Source organism: Penicillium solitum (assembly GCF_028829755.1).
Source record: "Penicillium solitum strain IBT 25940 chromosome Unknown utg000001l_segment0_segment0, whole genome shotgun sequence".
NCBI classification, from domain to species: domain Eukaryota; kingdom Fungi; phylum Ascomycota; class Eurotiomycetes; order Eurotiales; family Aspergillaceae; genus Penicillium; species Penicillium solitum.
Window position 1 is genome coordinate 7,626,265 of NW_027072121.1, and position 17,870 is coordinate 7,644,134.

The following is a 17,870-nucleotide window of genomic DNA, read 5'->3' on the forward strand; positions in this document are numbered from 1 at the left end:
TTATGGGCACATGTATTGATTCCAAGATTTTGGCAATTAAAACAAGTATATTTGGTATGGGAAAGCAATACATATATATAATACCTGATAGCTATAATTAGCCATATGGACTCAATTGCTGACACTTTGGAGTGCATAGCGACCAAAGTCAATGGCGCATTGGCGTGGGGGCATCACTTAGAATCTAAGTCTATTAAACCAGAAAAAGCCAGAGAAGAAAAAGAGAAGTAATATGCAAACAGAACTAAAATATCCACCTTAAATAACCCCAATAACCCCAATAACCCAAATAACCAGAGAATACGATGTATTAAATGATGCGATTGCGGTAGGACCCATTGCATAATGACAGCGCAATCACATGTGAAAATCCTTTTTTTCTATACAACCCAATTTATTCCTCTCTCTCTTCTTTTTTTTTTTATCTGGATTCTTATTCTACTATATTCTACTCAGCTTACTATCTTTATGCCCCACGCAGAAGCAAAAATGGGTGAACCGGTTGTCAACGGCGAGAAGCACTACTCTCAGTTCCTTGACGTAAGTATACATACCCCCCGCCACTCCAGCCCAACACCAAAATGCAGAACTAGAGCCAAGATCAGCCCATACTAACCAAACATTCCCAAATCTAGCATTTGACTTCCTATCCCCTCATCTCCGACTCTATCTCCTACTACAAGGGAAACCCCTACGGAGCCAAGTCCATCGAATACGCCGACCAGGGCTACACTCGTCTCGCTAAACCCGTTCTACCCTATTTCTCCACTCCCTACAGCTATGTCGCTCCCTACCTAGCCCGCGCCGACTCGCTCGGTGATAAGGGTCTGACCCAGATCGACACCCGCTTCCCTATCATCAAGGAGGACACCCAGAAGCTGCGCGGCACCATCTACAACAGTGCCTCCCTACCTGCCCGCGTCGCCGGCGATGTCAAGCACCATGTCACCGATATCTATGGCTCTGAGTACAAAAAGTGTGGTGGAGACGGTGTATTCGCTTCGGGCAAGGCTGTTGTCACTACCAGCTTGGTTCTGTCGCAGGAATCGCTGGCTTGGGTTAGCGCTTTCCTCCAGAGTAAGAAGGAGGAAGCCAAGGAGGCTGTCAATGAGAAGAACAGCCACTGATTTTAGATCTCTTTGACCTTTTGGAGCGTTCTTTTTGTCGTTCTTTTGTCGTTCTTTTCCTTTTAGAGAAAATAATACCTTATCGCTGTTGTGTGTGTGTGTGTGTGTGTGTTGCTTTACCCTCGTTGTATTTAGTTCGCTTTCCCAGGTCTATCGATGTATGTTCTACAAAGTACCTCAACATAAAGCACATAATATTTTCCTCCGTATCTATGTAGATGTTGTAGAACATATTCTTTCTTTAATAAATCATCAAAGACAGTCTTCGAACCCCTCAAATAAGAAAAGTGTCCCTCGAAACGCATTTGCTGAAACAAAGAACCATTGATAAGGGTCTTGCACGGACCAACCCCGATGGGGTAAAATCGTTCTATCGCGTCGCGTCTCTCCAAATCCACCTGCAACCCACCACCATACCTACATAATCAAAATGCCAACAAATCGTAAAAGACGGGTATGCAACCTGACATCTAATCAGTTTATTCATCAACTAACCTCCACCCCCAGAGCAACGCAGCATCCGAGACCGAGTCAACCCCAAACGCTCGTCGGCGCAGAAGACAAAGCGAAGAAACCGACTCATCATCCGCACCAGACAGCGACGATGATGGACCAAGCGCACCAACCAGCACTGACGCAATGGTGAAAAAAATGGTGCGACTCGCCATAGCAAGCGAGTACTCACGACTCCCGATCCGACGCAACGACATCAGCGCCAAAGTACTGGGCGAGCAGGGCTCGCGGCAGTTCAAGCTAGTCTTTAATCAAGCGCAGCAGGAATTGAGGCAGCGCTTTGGTATGGAGATGACCGAGTTACCAGCGCGAGAGAAAGTCACCATTACCCAACGACGAGGTGAGTTCGATTCTGTTTTGCTTTTCTTCGTTACAGACCCACGCTATGTCTTAAGTAACCACTGCTGACATCCCGTACCACAGCTGCACAAAAAACTGAGAAACCTTCCTCGGCTAATAAGTCCTGGATCGTTACTAGCACCTTGCCGCTCCCGTACCGTTCCTCCGATATCCTCATTCCTACTAAAGCACCCTCCCTCTACACTGAAAGCACATACACGGGCCTGTACAGCTTCATCATCGCGGTTATTGTGCTGAATGGCGGCTCGTTGGCTGAACAGAAACTCGACCGGTACCTGGCGCGCACAAATGCGGAGGTTGCTACGCCAGTGGATCGTACAGACAAGCTGCTACAGCGGCTATGTAAGGAAGGGTACATTATAAAGACGCGGGAAATGGATGGGGGCGAGGAGGTGGTTGAGTATGTTCTTGGACCGCGAGGCAAAATTGAGGTTGGAACGAGTGGTGTGGCGGGTCTGGTGCGAACTGTCTACGGGAAAGACGGGGGTGACCATGCGGGCTTGACTCAACTGCAGAGGGAAGATCTTGAGGACTTTGAGGGGAAGCTTGGAAGGAGTCTTGGGATTGACCCGGTGCCCGTACAAGCTGGTGGGTTGGATGGTGCTGGCGATGTGGATGGGGACGGAGAGGAACGTGAGGCGCCGCGGAGCTCGGAGCCTCGACGGTCTTCGAGGCGTGGTCCTACCCAGGAAGAGGAGGAGGAGGAAGATTCTGGTTCTGAAGAGTACGAGGAAGAGTGATAGATACACATTTGATCGGCACGCCGTGATAACGTAGGTAGGGATACATACTACATGTAAGTATCTACAACTTGATACCCAAAATACGACATGTCATTTACATACGTTTGACCAATATTTGCCTTGTTAATCTTCGATCTCTAGTAGACTCTGGTAGTTATGTAGTGTAGTAACTGGAAACTAGATTGTTCCTGCTTCTTGATTCATTTTCTCTATCAGCCTAAAGCCATTGGCATTTCAAGAGAAATGATAAATTCATTCCTATTTGTGTAATAGATCAATTGATAAGTTGCAACCGACATGTATAGAAGTTTCAAGCCTACATCCCCATGTGGATCATCGACTTCGCTTGGATTTTGATTTGACCAAGTCGATAGGCTGTCACGAGCAGGGCTCATGGCTAATCGCAAATTGTTCCTTGCTTCGAGCACATTCTTCATCGCCAAATATGATACTAGATAGCATCATATACCCGTCCTTTGGCAGGAAGAAGAATTTGTCCATGGGAAACCCCATCTGTTCAGTATCCGCGAACACAAATAATATCCCATGCTTCTTCCATTCGTTGCTCGTGACAACTAGAAAGGCGGAAGGGTACCAGCCCAGGTCTCCAGTTGCGCCTGCATCGTCACAAAGTGTTTCATCCTTGTCTATTTGAATATGTGTCGTGACGATGTCATTGAGGCTCTTCCCCGCAAAGTTGTTCGAAGGCGCTAGGCAGACGAGATGTGGTCCTTCGTTGCCCTGTTTTTCCATCCACTCCTTATCAAGTAAAGAAGCAATGCTCTCAAGCTCACTGGCCGGGAGGTCAACCAAGGTGTATAAAGCGAAGGTTGCGGAGTCTAGGTTTTTATTGCCGAAATCTCCAAGCTCTGGGGAGTAGGAAGGCAGAGAAAGATCGAGGTTTAAATCCATGTTTAGTCAAACGATTTGTGACCTGTATTCAACAAAAAAGGAATATAATGCCTTTAACCAAGTGGGGTAGCTATAAGACATGAATATGAAAGATGACAGAAAACCAACTTCTATAGAAGAGCGTAGGGGCTAAATGAGTTGAAAGCAATTATCTTTCATACTGTGCATCGATCCACTATGACAAGACTACCCGAGGCCCTCACCCTCCTCGTTCTACTTTTCATCAGACAAACCCTCTACGATCACATCCGTGTAAATCGAGACTGGCTGTAGTATACATGTATATAGTCCAACAAAAAGAAGCTCCAATGAATAAAGACCGATTTGAGCTATGATTACTGAGGTGTTTAGCACCTAGAGCCTTATACACTGAACTCATAGGTGAAGAACCACAAGATATACATACACAAATGACAACAAAATATATGTTCCCGGCTGATCAGATATTTCGGGGTGAGAAATCAGTCAATAATCAGGCTTGCTTCTGTAAAGACTAGTCTAGAGAAGTCTTCTATATCCAATAATCTGGATTGAATTGATATGCAGCTGGGTTCCAGATTGAACATGATGCTACTCCCTACATGCTATCGTTTTGAGATGAAGCCAATCCGAGGACTATAATGGGGCTACAAAGATTGGAATAAGACGCTGAAGTCAGGTAATAGGTCATATGTGTATAGCAGAAAGAAGGAGAACCCGAAACGAATGTTAGATACAGTCTTGATAGGAGCCCTGGAGGTAGATGATACATGGGTGTTCATAGGACTTGGGCGTTGCTGGCCTCAGGCATACTGCACAGAACTCAAGATCATCGAAAGTGACCGAGGGTGGGACAAAATTACGCCGTCAAAGGTGATCAAATATTTTACAGATCGTTGTCTACACACGTTCGTCTCTACAGTTGATACAGGTTTACGAGAAAAAAGGATGACTTGAGTCATAAAAATGTGGGTAGTCATTTTGAGCAACTACACAGCAAATCTACCTTGAGAACCAGTAACTGTTTTTGAAAAGAAAAAAATCATCACGGCATAATGAGCATCATCCGAGAATCATTTATTTCTTACCAGCCTTGGCAGCGGCCTTGGTAACCTTACCAGCGCCACCAGCGTTCTTCTCAACGGACTTGATGACACCGACGGCAACGGTCTGGCGCATGTCACGGACGGCGAAACGACCGAGAGGGGGGTAGTCGGTGAAGGCCTCAACACACATGGGCTTGGAGGGAACCATCTTGACGATAGCGGCATCACCGGACTTGATGAACTTGGGGGAGACCTCAGTGGCCTTACCGGTACGGCGATCGATCTTCTCGAGGAGCTCGGCGAACTTGCAGGCAATGTGGGCAGTGTGGCAATCGAGGACGGGAGCGTATCCAGCGCCGACCTGACCGGGGTGGTTCAGGACAATGACCTGAGCGTTGAAGGAGTCACAGGCGGCAGCGGGGTCGTTCTTGGAGTCGGAAGCGACGTTACCACGGCGAACCTCCTTGACGGAAACGTTCTTGACGTTGAAACCGACGTTGTCACCGGGGTTACCGGCCTTGAGCTGCTGGTGGTGCATCTCAACGGACTTGACTTCAGTGGTGACGTTGGCGGGGGCGAAGGTGACGATCATGCCGGGGGTAATGATACCAGTCTCGACACGACCGACGGGAACTGTGCCAATACCGGAGATCTTGTACACATCCTGGAGGGGAAGACGGAGGGGCTTGTTGGAGGGACGGACGGGAGTCTCGATGGCATCAATGGCCTCGAGGAGGGTCTTTCCGGTGGACTTGCCAGCCTTGGTCTCCTTCTCCCAACCCTTGTACCAGGGGCAGTTGGTAGAGGCCTCAAGCATGTTGTCGCCGTTGAAGCCGGAGATGGGGACGAAGGGAACGGACTTGGGGTTGTAGCCGACCTTCTTGATGAAGTTGGAGGTCTCCTTGACAATCTCGTTGTAACGCTCCTCGGACCACTTGCAGGTGTCCATCTTGTTGAGGGCAACGATGAGCTGCTTAACACCGAGGGTGAAAGCGAGCAGAGCGTGCTCACGGGTCTGGCCATCCTTGGAGATACCAGCCTCGAACTCACCAGTGCCGGAGGCGATGATGAGAATAGCGCAATCGGCCTGGGAGGTACCAGTGATCATGTTCTTGATGAAATCACGGTGACCGGGGGCATCTGTAATGAGATATATTAGCATGTGTCCAACTGAGAGAACGACTGGGAAAGTGTGTCTTACCGATGACGGTGACCTCATACTTGGCGGTCTGGAACTTCCAGAGAGCGATATCGATGGTGATACCACGCTCACGCTCAGCCTTGAGTTTGTCAAGAACCCAGGCGTACTTGAAAGAACCCTTTCCGAGCTCAGCAGCCTCCTTCTCGAACTTCTCGATGGTACGCTGGTCAATACCACCACACTTGTAGATCATGTGACCAGTGGTGGTAGACTTGCCGGAATCGACGTGGCCGATAACGACGATGTTGATGTGGCTACGCTCTTCTTTACTGTTGGGTCAAAGTCAGTCTCGAAATCTTCTGAAGAGTCAGCGATGGTCAACATACCCCATGATGACGGTTGGAACTTTTTGTAGTTCTTTGTAAGATACTAGAAAAAATCTGTGGAAAAATTGCTCAGAGACTACGGCAGAACGCGTAGAGGTACTGAGCAAAAGTAATCAGTAAGAGTAGTTGGAAGGGGAAGAGCTGAAAAGCAGTAGGGAGGGTAGGAAATACTCACTGTAGCAGACAAGAGGAAGAAAGAAAAGTCTGTGGGAGAGGGGAGGAGGGGAAATCCTTATATGGAGGGGCAAGCGAGAGAGGCGAGTCAGCAGGTGGGGCCAAGCCCTCTTCGGTTAGGGCTCCTGATTGGCTCCAACCTTTACCCGTGTACGCAGATTTTGCAAAGTGGGTTGGTGGGCTGATGTAGATGTACTTACTACAATATGTGGTTATCCATACTTTATAAAGTACTGTCTACTTCTATGCTTGGAACACCCCTCCGTTTCCCTGGTTGTGTCCTGCCATGGCACTCCACCCCGTGCGAATTTTTTTTTTCATCGGCTCCGTCCCAGCCCACTCGGTGGCTCTAAACGCTAGAACTGGGCAGCAACGCAGAGTGGTTGGGTGAAAAACTTGTAGTTTGCATTGTTTACTTTGTGGATTTTCCGCATTCTGTTGGCCTTGTATGGATTACCGTGGCGATATTGGATGTCTTGGATCCAAATTTTCAATTTTTTTTTCCTCTTTGTCTTTTAGAACCCCGCGGGTGAGGGGCAACACTCTCACCGCCAACTCATCCCACCAACAATGTCATGCATGGAAAATCTTTTTGGTTTTGATCAGATTCTTATTTGGTATACTACTCCGTATCTCAGGCAGAAATCAATGTCGGGCTCTACATCTGTACTAGATCAATTGTATTTATAGTTAAAAAGCGCAAAATTTGAAGCCACAATAAAAAAAGATAGGAAATAAAACTGCATAAAAATGCTAGATCCAGCTAAAAACTTTCTGCTGATCGTAAAATAATCTGTGCGCTGGACTGTGACGTCGATCAATTTTTAATTTGGGTATCGTTGTATCAACTTGATAATTTGGAGTTACATACCCCCCCCCCCCCGTAAAACACTGGGTAAATGCGCCATTTGCACCTCGCTGGAATAAAACTCAAAAATAAAAGTAAAAAGCAATGCGAGTGACTTGTTTCCAGCCTTGTCGCCCAATTCTAATTTTCTCTCCACCGAGCACCACACGAGGTACACTGGAGCTGTCAGACACGGGTACCTCACGTTAGACGTAAGGAGGGAGACATACCTTCAAGAATGTAGTCATCGGTTCATCTGCACTGCGAATCTGCAGCTGGAAGAAGTACGCACGTTCCCCATTGCAGCTTTCGGCGGGGCATTGAGCTGTAAGGGAAGAAAAAAAAAGAGAGTATGTTAGCTCTGTATATCTCGACGGACATGTCACTTCTGAGAGAAGATAGCAAAAAGAACTTACTGCCGACACTATCAGCATTGGCAAACTCCTCCTTGCCACCAAAGACATCGTCCACTTCCTTTTGCTTCATATCTTTCTTCTCGAAATAGTTCTTTTCCAGCGGAGCTTCGTAGGGGCAGACGCGGCATTCAAAGCGGTTCACACCTGCGGGGAATCTTGTGCTCGATTCCGCTTTGGAAATGGTGAGCGCATTACTGCAATTGGGGCAGACTAGAGAGAGGAGTCAGTTTCTGTTCTGGACTGCCGATAGACACCGTCAACTCGGAAATAGCACGTACAGACTAGCATCTTGATGATCTGGCTAGAGGATGCAGTTGGTAAGGCAAATAAAGTGATAGATAGCTAGACCAGGAGAAAGTTACGTTCGCAGCAGCTGTACAATTATAGTCGCCGTCAGCTGCAGAACATCACCGTCGATGATAAGAGATATAGGCGCGCGGCTAAATCCAAACAGAATACGGAGAATCGTATATCCGAGCGACCCGCGTATGGGATGTCCCTGGGGAACAACTCCGATAACCCGTAGTATTTGCCAGGAACTTGGATGCCTGTTTAACCTGCAATCCAGCTTGTACATACATATTACAATTTGTTTCCCTGTGGAAAACTATTCTGCGCAGCAAAATACCCATACAAAACGCCCGACTCTTGTTACAACTAGCTCCACGCGTTCCATTACCGCTGAGCACCATTCCCTGTACTACCGACTTCACTCTCGGGTAACCCGGACTCTGTGAACCCATATACAGAGATGGATGACGAGGTGAATACTGCTCACAGACCCCTTGTTAAATATCAATGCTAATGCCACTATGATTTAGGGCGCATCACCCCGCGAGCTGGTCGTGGAGGCCTGCCGCCGGGACCAACCCCACCTAATTGAACAAGTACTGAACGAAATGGAAGAGAAGACAAACGAGCAAGTGGCACACTTCTTCAACGAGTTGACAGACTCCATGGGAAACCACGCATTGCACATCTGTGCCCAGTACGGCAGCTGTATGTGTTTACTGTGCCACTTCTTTAATGCCAATGTTTCATGGAAGCTAACTCTTTTATTTTGGCTAGATGATACCATGGATGCCCTGTTTGATATCCAATACTTCGAGTGTGACCCGTTGACCCGGCTGGACAAGGACACGCCTTTGCACATCGCAGTGCGGTACGCCAACGATAAAGACGCAGAGCTGGGTGAGGCCATGATCAAGATGATGTGTGAGGCTGGTTGTGATCCTCGAGTGCGGAATAAGCATGGTCAGAAACCTGCTGAGCTGGTCTTCAACAATAATGAGATTAAGAAGACCCTTCAGCAAACCGAGTATATCATGGCTGAAGGTATTCAAAATACCGGCAATGGAGCTGACTCGGATGGTGGAGAGGCCAGTGATAGCGATTAAAGCGGGGGAGTTCAGGGTGTTCGCATTGTCATCCATCGTATTGCAGACTCCCAAGGTCTCACTTTATGGTTAGAAGGCTTGTGTTGCCCTAGTTGAGATGTCTGTTCTTATGCACGAGTCTTAGGCCTAGCCACATCTTCTATTTCTATTTTACGATTATTACGAATTAAGTACAGCCTTTAAAGGGTTTTATCATAGAATTGACTTCTTGTTTCGGTGGACCACTAAACTCGATCTATTTCCAGGGGGATATCACAAAGTTAGACCTTTGACGCCTTGACAAGCTTTTGTACTTGATCCAGCCACTTGCGGGAGAACTCCTCTTCGGTAAACCGTTGAGCTGAGCGACGAGCCCGTTGCCGCATGGCAAGTTTCTCTGCCTCTGGAAGAGCAAGGGCCGCCTCGAAAGAAGCAGCAAACTGCTCTTCTGTTTCAGCACGGAATCCAGTTGCACCATCGCCCAAATCAACGACAATGTCTTCACGTGGACCGCCCGAGTCGTGTGTAACGCAGATGAGACCAGCGGCTTGGTACTCCACGACGCAAATACCGAAGTGTTCGTTCCACATGGCATTGACGCCAACTGAGGCGGTGCGGAGATGGGATAGCATGACAGGCCAGCTGGCATCGCACAAGAAGGTGGTATGGTCGCGGATGCGGAGTTCATGCGCCAGGAGGCGCAGGTTGTAGATGTGGGTTTCATCAGGGCTGGAATGGCGCACCGATCCAATGAGCACAAGACGTGGAGCGGGTTGACCTTCATAGGCTGGGCTGTTTGTTCGTTCTTGTAGGAATCGCGCAAACGAGCGTAATACTAGTGGGTGGTTCTTTTCTGGCCGGAATTGGGCGATGTAAAGTAGAACAGGCTGGCGATCCTTCTCGCTCTCCGCGTCAACCGCAATACTTGATTGTAGTTCTGTGACTGCTGTTGGAGGGAACACCACCGCTGGAGATGATGCAGTCCCATCGCCACTGCTGTTGCTGCTTTTCTTGCCGGCGGCGCCCCAGAGAGTGCGAATGTGCGCTGCTGTCCATGACGAGTTGCACATAACTACATCGATCTGGCGACCGACCCAGCCATACAGCTTGGCGAAGATCTCCCAGTACCGACGCTTAGCTTTCCCTTTCCACCCCTTCCCTGCGCCGGAATTGATACCTTGCACCCCACTTTTATCGTCAAGAGAGGCCAGCATGTCGGTTGATATGGTCGGGTAATGAACATAGGCGCCAACAGGCACTGTCGGGAAAAACCATTTGCACAGAGCAAGTGTGAAGGCATAGCCCATGGTGTCAACAAAAACGTCTGGTACAAGCAGCGTGAAAGCATCGTAGGCAACAACCAGTGACCCCAGCGACTGCCCCAGGAGCGTCATGTAAGGGTATGAGCTACTAACAACATACTTGCGTGTCGTCAAGTATAGAAGCACCACTGTCGGCGCATGTAGGTGAATGTTGAACCGGTTCTCCACTTTCTCCAGCATCGTGGCTTTATTGACTTCATGGTCCCCCGTGTAGATAGCGCAGATTGCCTTCGGCCAGCGTTTCTGTGTTGCACGTATGGCTTCCCACAAGACTCGTTCGCCGCCTCCGCCGGCATTGCTGTAGCAACTAGTCAGCGTTGTGTTTTGATATGTATAGAGAATGTCATACCAGAATGGGTGGAAGAACCCAATAATCCCATCCCAGTCCTCTGGACTCTGGTTGTTTTCGTCGCCAATACTGCCACTGCTTTCACTGCCAGTTGCAGTCTGTACCCCGCCTGTACCTGAGCTATCCACCTTCTCCCAGTCCTCATCTTCGGCACCGTTCCGCGGTAATGAAGCTGTTGAACCCTTCGGCCGTGAGGCGCGTAACTCCTCCTCTTCAGATCGCGCCCGCGCGATCACATATTCACGGCGAGACCGCGTTCGTCGCCATATCAGCCAGCCCACACCCCGAAAGACTAGACCGAGAAGAACGCCTGTTAGCTTCGGAAGTAGGATCGCCGTGGCGGTGAGGACCAGAATGGCCAGAATGGCGTTTGATAAGAGGGCCATGGTGAAAAGGCAATATTTAAAGAGACCTCATCAGAAATCACACATAGTAAGAGAATTTGAAGTCAAACTAGAGAACAAGTCAGAAAATGGTCCCCCTCTCTTGCTGTCAACAAGTTGATCAGTCGGGCCAATGAAGTAACCTCATACGTGTCACATGACGAATCTCCGATTTCCGTTCCGCGGCTTTTATAGCTTCAGGTTTTCTAGCTATCTTTTATTATTTATCTCATCCCTCACCCCGCCAGCAGTAATGTATGCCCTCCGCTCGGCACAGGCTCTGCATTTAACGCGGCAAGTTGTACAATTGCCTCGTTCGCAAGTTCGACACTTCCACCCAACAAGACCAACCTCATCCACCATCCTCGACCTTGCACTAGACGGCTCTACTGCATTTATTCACGGCGTCCACACTGTTTCATGTTTACCATGGGTCGCCTCAATTCCTTTAACAGCCGTACTTGTTCGTACATTTGTTGGGTTGCCCATCATGTTATACTCTCGACTCCATCGCCATCGCGAAAAAAAGTTATCGCCGATTCTAAGCGCTTGGGTAAAGAGATATGCAGAAATACATTCAAGTCAACACAGAGATATTACGGGTCTCAAGACTGTAACACGTGCTGAAGCAAAGAAAAATGCTTTGCTTGATATAAGAAAACGAACAGCTGAGCTTCATAAGCGTTGGGGAGTATCCGGCAAGCACAAAGCAATTAGCTTCCTGCAGATACCTGTTTTCATTGCGCTCATGGAGAGTCTACGCGGGATGAGCGGCAACAATAAGGGAATCATTGCCTGGCTGTCATCGTTGATCGAGTCGCAAGACCCTGCCTCCGCAGCCAACTCTCTGCATTTAACCATTGAGCCCACTCTTGCAAACGAGGGCGCTCTCTGGTTCCCGGATTTGCTGGCTGGTGACCCAACAGGCGTGCTGCCAGTTTTTCTGACTGCGTCGATCCTGGGGAACGTTCTGATGGGATGGAAAGTCCGACCTTGGAAGGAGATCCCATTCCTTCCAAAGACCGAGATGTACAAGCAGATCTCTTTTACCGGTTTGCGGGCATTTGTCATAGTTTTTACATGCTATATTGGCTTCGCAAGCTTTGTTCAAGAGATGCCGACTGCGCTTATGCTCTACTGGATTACCAGTACCAATCTTGCTACGCTGCAGACTTGGATACTGGACAATAAGGTGTTTTCGCCGGTGACATTCAACCGCTTCAATGAGAGATCCATCGCTTTCGAGAAGCCGGGTGATAATGACCCTTTCCAATTGAAAAACTTGCGCTGATTCCATCGGCGGGAAACGTTTCATCTGGAATGAGATTGGTTCTTCCCTATGCCACGAATTGAAGGTGGTTTGCCCAGCCATACTACATTATAGAGTTGTGACCTATCCACGCGCTGGCTCTAAATGATGGAGGCCACACTCACACCGAATCTTGGCAGCAAGCTCATGTCAGATCTGGTTCAATCTATGCCCTCTGGGCGACTGGTACAGACCTTACGAGCCGGCTCGGACAGTGTCAGCACAGGCTAAACTCTGGGGCCGCGCGTCAACGTTCATAATTTGGTCCAACCCCCCTGCGAAATGGCAATCCAAGATGCACATAGTTCATCGACTGGTTTCGAGGTTCTTTGTGTAGCATCACTGTCTTTGCCCATCCGCATTCATGTACAATATCTTTTTTTACTTCTCACTCACAAGAATAGTCGGCCGCGTATGCCGCCTCTATTCTTGACGACGTGCGACTTTAATAATCCGACTTATGTGCCCAGGTGGCTCAGCATGATATTAGGGATGTTATATGTAAGTCCACAATTAGTAGCTACAGAAGTACAGCTAGGACTAGGAATGAGAATGATAGCACAGAGTAAACATGCTGCGCTTATCACTCTATTGCGTACAATATACGGAGTACAAAGGAGGTAAAAGGCTTCTAACACACAGACAATTTTTCTATGTATAACCGGGACATTGTAGATAATTCGTAAGATTAGAGAATCTACATATTCCCTAGTATCTTGTCTTGGCCTTGCCATATACCCAGGAGCGGCGACCCACTGGAGAAAGTAGATTGCAAAACGTATCAAAAAAAAAGCCCGCCACCCTTCAAAATGCTTTGTAAATGTCACGAATAAAAGATAAAAACAAAACGGACGCCTAAAGCTTCGACTTCGGAGGCTGCTCTGAGGCACTCGCTTCCTGATTGACTTCCACAGTGCGCGAATCAGTGCCCTGGCCAAAGAAGATGACCTCAACAGTAACATCGTCACTAAGAAAAATTAGCCAAACCGCTAAAAGTTAATGTCATAAAAAGGATATCCATACCGGTATCGGCGAGAGTAAGGACTGGGTAGTGTCAACAGCGCACACACCATATCCTTGTCCTTTCCGCCCATTGCGTTCCGGACAAGATGCGTTGCTGCGTTCTTGTCCTCGACGACAAATCGAGTAGCCGCACCAGATATATCATATTGCTGCTGGCGGATGGGACGCCGTTGGCCCTCGGTCGATCCGTCGGTTGCAGTTTCCACGGGCAGTTTCTTCTGACCATCGAACCCGAACCAGCTCTGTAACCAAGCCTTGCTACCCGTGCCTGCAGCAGCCGATTGTTGTTGCTCAACCCAATGACCAACCAGGCCGACAACTTCTTCATTGCTCAGCATCTCCCACAGACCATCGGTAGCCATGACGACAAAGTCGCCCTTGGAGGGATCGATCTTGGTGGTAGTAATGATAGGCTCGGCGGTGACATAGGGAGGCGTTTTCAACATAGGATGAGGAGTGCGCCCAAAGAACTTCGCTTTTATCGTATCTTGGACATCCCGGCTCCACTTGTAGAAAGCATCACCGAAAGCGCGGCTGGGTTCAAGCTGGCCGAGAATTCGGCCATTCTTGGTCACATATGGCTCGCCGGGGTGCTCCTCACGCAAACGTTTCATTTCAGATGGGGTGCCACCAGTCTGGTCCTCGGAAAGAGCAGTAGCAGTCCATTTCCCGCTAGGGCCGCGACGGCCCAGAACTGCGCGAGAGTCTCCGGTAACAGCAACCTTGAGGTCTTTGGACTGGGAGTCATAGAAGCTGAGAAGAGCACATGATCCCGATAGAGCAGGAGCAAGAAGCTCGGCGGCAACCCGTCGTGATTTAGACTTCAGAACTTCCTTGAAGCTCTCATGTACGATGTCATTGTCGAGGCGGACAAACCCCTTCTTGATGGCGGCATCGATAGCCTCGGATGTTGGCACGAGGAGAGATGGATCAGCAGAAGCAGCCTTATAAGTTGTGTTCAATTCACGGGCCACATATGAGATCAAAACATTGCGCAATTTCGCAGATGTGGTCCAGCCCCTGGTTTATAGTTAGTACATGCATTGTAAGTATCCAACCTTGACATAACGTACGAGTGACCGTCAAAAACTCCCCAGAACATCCAGTCACTGCTCGGCTCGCCATTGCTGACAGCAGCCACGGACGCTGGAATCTCCACTATCTTCTCCGCATGGTCGTCCTCAATGGGGGAGTTGCTGGGAACCTGAACAACATCGTAACGAACAACACCCTTGCCCCGATTGACCAAATATGACTCCTCGTTCTTCCGAAGCTTTTGGGTCGCCTGCTCGGGAGTCAACATCTCGAGGACTTGGCGATCTGAATCGTCTGTATGCTTGGCAATAGGCTGGTCTCCGGAGAGTGTTGCGGTGTAGAATTGATCGCCGCTGACCATCAATGCACGTCGTGTAGACTCGGCGGGTCCTTCTGCGTAGGCGGAGTTGAGGGCACTCGATGCGAAACCCCGGATCTGGGTTGCTGCCGATTTAACGGTATCACCCTGATAGGTATACCATGCCCCGGAGGCAACGACGGTCGAGATAACGGCGAGGGAGAGGTTGCGGCGATGCATAGATGATTGAGGAGCTACCGGAGTGTGAGATGATCGTCTGCCGCCAGAATATGGCCGAATACCTCGCAGCTGGCTGAAGGTCAAAGGGCACGGCCGTTTAGCGGCAATGTTCCATACTGGTGCACGCCGAGCAGTACGGCAGGCTTGAACAGTCGCCCAACGCATTGATCCAGCAGTAAGTATGATAGCTTATAAACTTCTGTGCCTTATGCAAGGCAGATAATAACTCCGAGATTGTATGTAGATGAGGTTTCAAGCTTGTCAAGGAGCTAGGTCTCCTCAAGATGAGAGTCACGTGTAAATGTTATCCAAAAGGGCGCTAATCCATATTAGTCTCTGTCGTCATTCCCCGCGGTTTTGTTTCGGAGCATTCTTCTCTTGTTCCCACTTTCGCAGGCAGCTTTTATTCCATACGTTCAAAGGCTTTTGCCTCAGTGCGTAGGATGTCTTCTCGAGCAATCCGAAAGCTGCAGAAGCTGCGTGAACAAGAACAGCAGCGAGAATCCGACCAACAAGATGAGTCAAGCGAAGACGAAGCCCCGCGCCCCGCGAAACCGAAATTCAATGCCTTTGATTTGCTGAATGCTGAAAATGAGGACGAGGAGGAAGAGGAGGAAATTGAGGAGGAACCCCGCACACAGACACCAGAGCCTGAACCAACCCCAACAAAGCCCAAAAAGAGCAACAAGAAAAAAAAGAAGAAGGCAGCCAAAACCTCCGATCCCGCCAATACCCCGCCTTCAAAATCAAATGAAGCAGACCTGGATGAAATCGATCGGGCATTGAAAGAGTTGTCAACAGGTGGGCACTCGTCAGTTGGCACAGGTATATCTACCAAACACACTCCCGAGGCCTCTTTCCCAAAGACTACGAGTGAATTGCTCGGCATCGAACCCAAATTTCTCAATGCAACGAATGAGATGCGCAGACTGTTTGGAAATGTTGTTCTAGAAAACTTTGATCAGCCGGCGGATAATGGAACGGGCCGTCGTCGGGATCGCAATCGTCAAATGGTCGACCTTGCTCAGGCGTTGACGGGAAGATACAGTCCAGCTAGCCGAGGTCAAAGTCTGGCTGGAGTTACATTACGACGCAATGTTCTTATGCAGGGTAAAGACGAGTGGCCTCGTGCTCCAAGTGGAGGGCTAGGCATGGAGACTGTAGAGAAGCTTCCTTCCGGGGAGACTCTCTACCGTCTAGTACACAATACTGCCTACCAAGATGTACAACGGCAGTTCGACCTCTGTGTGGAATCGATGGACCCACAGAGACTGATCGGACACCTCCAATACAACCCGTACCATATCTCTACGCTTCTTCAAGTGTCGGAGATTGCCAAACACCAAGGCGACCATGCTGTGTCTGCCGATCTGATGGAAAGAGCTCTGTTCAATATCGGACGCTCAGTACACTCTTCGTTTGCCAACCGTCTCAAGGAAGGCGAAGCCAGACTTGATTTCATATATGCGGAGAACCGAGAGCTCTGGCTTGTTGGGTGGAGGTACATCTCCAACCTAGCAATGAAGGGTACATGGAGAACCGCTTACGAATGGGCCAAGCTCTTGCTCGGTCTGGATAGCAGCGATCCTTACTGCATGAGACTGCTCATCGACCACCTCGCGCTCCGAGGTAGAGAATACGCACAATTCGTGCAGCTCTGCACCCAGACACGCTTTAGTCGCGACTGGGCCGACCTCCCCAATATTCAGTGCTCGCTGGTAATAGCATACCTCCGGTTGAACAAGCCCCAAGAATGTCGCCGACAGCTGCATCTCGCCATGGCTCACTACCCGTGGATGTTCAGCAGGTTAGCACAGGAACTTGATGTCCAGCACGTTCCTAAGCAAATATGGGGCAAGATGCCTCCTACAGGCGCTCATGAGCTGCTTACTGAACTCTACATCGCCCGTGCAAAGGATCTTTGGAATACCCCCGAGGCTATTTCTCTCATTATGGAAGTCGCAGATTCTATCTCTGGCGAAGAGCCTAATGATCCGCCAGAGATCACTTTGGACATCGCTCGACATGTGGTCTTGTCCGATATAGCTAAAGTGACAACCCATCTTCCCAACCACTTTGTGGCTGGTCGACTGTCCTCCTCCGACCCTCTTCCCCCCTACGAATCCGAGGCCTACAAGCAGCAATCCGAACCCACGCCCATATATGCCGCTCCTGCTGGAGGTGGCGAAAATTGGCTGCAGGATCTCCTCGGCCAGATCAACCACGACGCCCGCCCTCCCAATGTACCATCAGACGACGAAGAGCCAATTGGATTTGAGGATGAGGATGAGGATACAGAACATTTCGATATACCACACTCACGTCCACCACTCAGGGACCCGGCAGCCCTTGAAGGGTGGCTCACGCGCGAGGGGTTGCAAACTCTTCGTATCTTCCTTTCCCAGTACGGAGTCGATAGAGGCAACTGGAGCGAAGTAGTTGTGGACTATGCGCCTTTGACCAATTATTTGGAGGGCATGGCGGCAATCTCAGAAACAGCCCGCCAACGATTGTTAGACAGCACTATCAAGGACTCTCTTGGAGATTTTGCGGTCAGCATGCTCGAGGACGAACTCGCGATTATGCGAGGAGAATAATGCAGCTTCATGATGAACATGAATTCTGTATTAGTCCGAGTACAATAGAGAATAATTGAATGATTCTATGTACAACATTTATAGCGTGGCTCTGGGTTATTTAGGGAATTACGGTCAACTAAAAAGCCACACACCGAGAATATGGGTATCTTTTTGACAAAGTCAACATATGTCATGGCTAAAAAAAAAGAGGATTATTCAATTGTCTATTTGGAGTCTTCCAACTTTTTTGGGCGATATAGATCGTTGCCTCGGGAAAGATATATAGAATCAAAGTATATGTTTTCCACACCC

At 49.0% G+C, this 17,870-nt stretch overlaps 10 protein-coding genes across 10 annotated transcripts; 5 read left to right on the plus strand and 5 right to left on the minus strand.

The window, feature by feature from the left end:
- Positions 1 to 345: 345 nt before the first annotated feature.
- N7455_002915 (putative pathogenesis associated protein Cap20) lies at positions 346 to 1,252 on the plus strand (the record flags this gene model as incomplete). The annotated part of the gene is made up of 2 exons (XM_040955111.2): positions 346 to 540; positions 636 to 1,252. The coding sequence occupies 2 exons, from the start codon at positions 346 to 348 to the stop codon at positions 1,125 to 1,127; spliced, it is 687 nt and encodes a 228-aa protein (XP_040814307.2). The 3' UTR covers positions 1,128 to 1,252.
- Positions 1,253 to 1,557: 305 nt separating this feature from the next.
- Positions 1,558 to 2,740, plus strand: N7455_002916 (MAGE domain-containing protein; the record flags this gene model as incomplete). Its single annotated transcript, XM_040955242.2, has 3 exons — positions 1,558 to 1,581; positions 1,635 to 1,980; positions 2,064 to 2,740. The coding sequence occupies 3 exons, from the start codon at positions 1,558 to 1,560 to the stop codon at positions 2,738 to 2,740; spliced, it is 1,047 nt and encodes a 348-aa protein (XP_040814451.2).
- A 381-nt stretch (positions 2,741 to 3,121) lies between these two features.
- Positions 3,122 to 3,655, minus strand: N7455_002917 (uncharacterized protein; the record flags this gene model as incomplete). Its single annotated transcript, XM_040955135.2, has 1 exon — positions 3,122 to 3,655. The coding sequence occupies one exon, from the start codon at positions 3,653 to 3,655 to the stop codon at positions 3,122 to 3,124; it is 534 nt and encodes a 177-aa protein (XP_040814445.2).
- Positions 3,656 to 4,711: 1,056 nt separating this feature from the next.
- On the minus strand, positions 4,712 to 6,212 carry N7455_002918 (elongation factor 1-alpha; the record flags this gene model as incomplete). Its single annotated transcript, XM_040955243.1, has 3 exons — positions 4,712 to 5,820; positions 5,882 to 6,150; positions 6,208 to 6,212. The coding sequence occupies 3 exons, from the start codon at positions 6,210 to 6,212 to the stop codon at positions 4,712 to 4,714; spliced, it is 1,383 nt and encodes a 460-aa protein (XP_040814319.1).
- Positions 6,213 to 7,369: 1,157 nt separating this feature from the next.
- On the minus strand, positions 7,370 to 7,932 carry N7455_002919 (DNA-directed RNA polymerase III core subunit RPC11; the record flags this gene model as incomplete). The annotated part of the gene is made up of 4 exons (XM_040955105.1): positions 7,370 to 7,405; positions 7,459 to 7,553; positions 7,645 to 7,854; positions 7,923 to 7,932. 4 exons carry the CDS (start codon positions 7,930 to 7,932, stop codon positions 7,370 to 7,372), a joined length of 351 nt encoding a protein of 116 aa, XP_040814476.1.
- Positions 7,933 to 8,395: 463 nt separating this feature from the next.
- N7455_002920 (ankyrin repeat-containing protein ANK1) lies at positions 8,396 to 9,041 on the plus strand (the record flags this gene model as incomplete). The annotated part of the gene is made up of 3 exons (XM_040955207.1): positions 8,396 to 8,407; positions 8,466 to 8,643; positions 8,713 to 9,041. 3 exons carry the CDS (start codon positions 8,396 to 8,398, stop codon positions 9,039 to 9,041), a joined length of 519 nt encoding a protein of 172 aa, XP_040814467.1.
- Positions 9,042 to 9,245: 204 nt separating this feature from the next.
- On the minus strand, positions 9,246 to 11,172 carry N7455_002921 (alpha-1,2-mannosyltransferase ALG11). The gene is made up of 2 exons (XM_040955218.2): positions 10,692 to 11,172; positions 9,246 to 10,640 (listed from the first exon to the last, which is right to left on the minus strand). Exons 1-2 carry the CDS (start codon positions 11,075 to 11,077, stop codon positions 9,302 to 9,304), a joined length of 1,725 nt encoding a protein of 574 aa, XP_040814346.2. The 5' UTR covers positions 11,078 to 11,172; the 3' UTR covers positions 9,246 to 9,301.
- A 650-nt stretch (positions 11,173 to 11,822) lies between these two features.
- N7455_002922 (putative mitochondrial export translocase Oxa2) lies at positions 11,823 to 12,365 on the plus strand (the record flags this gene model as incomplete). Its single annotated transcript, XM_040955202.2, has 1 exon — positions 11,823 to 12,365. One exon carries the CDS (start codon positions 11,823 to 11,825, stop codon positions 12,363 to 12,365), a length of 543 nt encoding a protein of 180 aa, XP_040814517.1.
- An 873-nt stretch (positions 12,366 to 13,238) lies between these two features.
- On the minus strand, positions 13,239 to 14,979 carry ptcF (type 2C protein phosphatase ptcF; the record flags this gene model as incomplete). The annotated part of the gene is made up of 3 exons (XM_040955143.2): positions 13,239 to 13,350; positions 13,407 to 14,426; positions 14,480 to 14,979. 3 exons carry the CDS (start codon positions 14,977 to 14,979, stop codon positions 13,239 to 13,241), a joined length of 1,632 nt encoding a protein of 543 aa, XP_040814497.2.
- A 443-nt stretch (positions 14,980 to 15,422) lies between these two features.
- N7455_002924 (transcriptional repressor TCF25 family protein) lies at positions 15,423 to 17,576 on the plus strand (the record flags this gene model as incomplete). The annotated part of the gene is made up of 1 exon (XM_040955059.2): positions 15,423 to 17,576. The coding sequence occupies one exon, from the start codon at positions 15,423 to 15,425 to the stop codon at positions 17,574 to 17,576; it is 2,154 nt and encodes a 717-aa protein (XP_040814365.2).
- Positions 17,577 to 17,870: the final 294 nt, after the last annotated feature.